Source organism: Olea europaea, unplaced genomic scaffold (assembly GCF_002742605.1).
Source record: "Olea europaea var. sylvestris unplaced genomic scaffold, O_europaea_v1 scaffold358, whole genome shotgun sequence".
NCBI classification, from domain to species: domain Eukaryota; kingdom Viridiplantae; phylum Streptophyta; class Magnoliopsida; order Lamiales; family Oleaceae; genus Olea; species Olea europaea.
The window spans coordinates 7,012-8,853 of NW_019254992.1; the positions used below are offsets into that span (position 1 = coordinate 7,012).

Sequence of the window (1,842 nt, forward strand, 5' to 3'; positions counted from 1 at the left end):
TCACACATCATCAAACTATAGTCAAGCCCATTATTAGAAATTACTTTTGTAATTAACTCTTAATTGAGTGAGTCAATTTATATTTCTAGAAAACATTTGATTAAATCTAATTATATGATCATGTTTGAATCATATTCTTTAAAATATATATATATTTTAAACAATAATAATATCATTTCAATCACATATTTTTTAATAAAATAATATTATACGTAAATTTAAAATTTTTTCTTATTTTTTAGCCCCCGTTTGAGCCCCATTTCTTGGAAATTATAATGTTTTGAATAGTATTTTTTTGAAAAATGAGTGGTTGAAAAGAAAAGAAAAGATTTTGATTTACTTGTAATATTATTTTATTGAAAATTGTGTAGTTAAAAATAGGAGAGAGAAAAATTTAATTTAATGTAATGAGGAATAATGGGGCTCAAACGGGACTTAATGATACATTCTTGATTAAAACTCTGTTCAAAAATGAAAAAGTGACACAAGCAAGCGCATAGTATAACCATTGAAAGGTCGTAATGAAATCGCTTTTGAAGTCACGATTGTCTGTCCTATCTCCTTAAAAAAATCTTTTCTGTTCTTCCACCAAATTCAAAACCTTGACTTGATTCCTCCGTGATTTTAGATACATAAAGCACAACTACATATAGAAAAGGAATTGATTCGTATACAGATTACAGTGTTATAATGGAAATGGAGACTAGTACAGTAACTGTCAGAGAAGAGGACGAGAAAAAACCAGAAACTGATTTGAATGAAAACGAGCTAGGAAATGATAATGTGAAGAATTTGAAGAAGAAGAAGAAGAAGAGCAAGTTTAATTTTATTCCCAAGTTGGGTTGTATGAAGCTGAATGACGAGTTCCCGGCGGTGGAGGAGAAACCCGACGTTGACGGAAGTTTTGACGTGGAAGCTGGTAGCAGTCAGAAGACTTGCGAGCCGAATCACCTTATTGTTATGGTTAACGGAATTATTGGAAGGTTAATTTATATTACTGATACTAATAATAATATGATCTATAATTTGATGCCCTGAATCTGGATTGTGAATGAAGAAAAATCGGATTTTTGGAGTATTTAACAAAATATTTATGTATTTATTAGTTACTAATTATTGTTTTTACTTTACATTTTTGCAGTGCTCAAAATTGGAGATACGCCGCCAAACAATTTGTCAGAGCCTATCCCAGTGATGTCGTTGTACACTGTAAGTTTTATCTTCACCATTTTTGTGTTTTTTCTGAGTCTGTTTGAAGATCCAAATCATACACCTTTTTCATCAGGAAAATATAGTTGAGCTAATAGGGTAAATGATGGATTCGAAAAGATAAAATTTTCTATGAAGGTTATTCAAGTTATACAAGTTATGTTAATATTATTCATTAAATCAAACCTTTTTTTTCCGGTAGGTGAAAGTTTGTGTTTCTAGTTGCCACGACGTTTTTATCATATATACAGAGTAGTGGTCAAGAATATGTTATACGTTTGTTCTATAACTTAGCGAACTAAAGATGGATACTTCCCTACTGAATTGAAAATGAATAGGATTAGAACTAGAGTTTCAGTTATTTTGCATATATAAACTTTAACAAGAGTAAAAGAGGCCAACTATGAGTCATCCATTCTTTTCCAACTTCATCAGTGCTTCTTCTGGTTGCACAAATGAGGCAGTTACAAGTTCACTGCGGCTGCAGGGATGGACAAAATCACGTGGCTTGGTAAGCTACTTTTGGTGAATGACAAAAGAAAGTGGCATAGACACATTTAAAGTACTCACTAGCAAGTACTTATTGTATTAACAGAAGCATTGAACTAAAGCAATTCTTGGTAGGATGACACA

General features: G+C 31.4%; 1 protein-coding gene across 1 annotated transcript; it reads left to right on the top strand.

The window, feature by feature from the left end:
* The first annotated feature begins 484 nt into the window (after nt 1–484).
* LOC111386507 lies at nt 485–1,828 on the top strand. The gene is made up of 3 exons (XM_023010974.1): nt 485–983; nt 1,142–1,209; nt 1,645–1,828. Exons 1-3 carry the CDS (start codon nt 691–693, stop codon nt 1,722–1,724), a joined length of 441 nt encoding a protein of 146 aa, XP_022866742.1. The 5' UTR covers nt 485–690; the 3' UTR covers nt 1,725–1,828.
* Nucleotides 1,829–1,842: the final 14 nt, after the last annotated feature.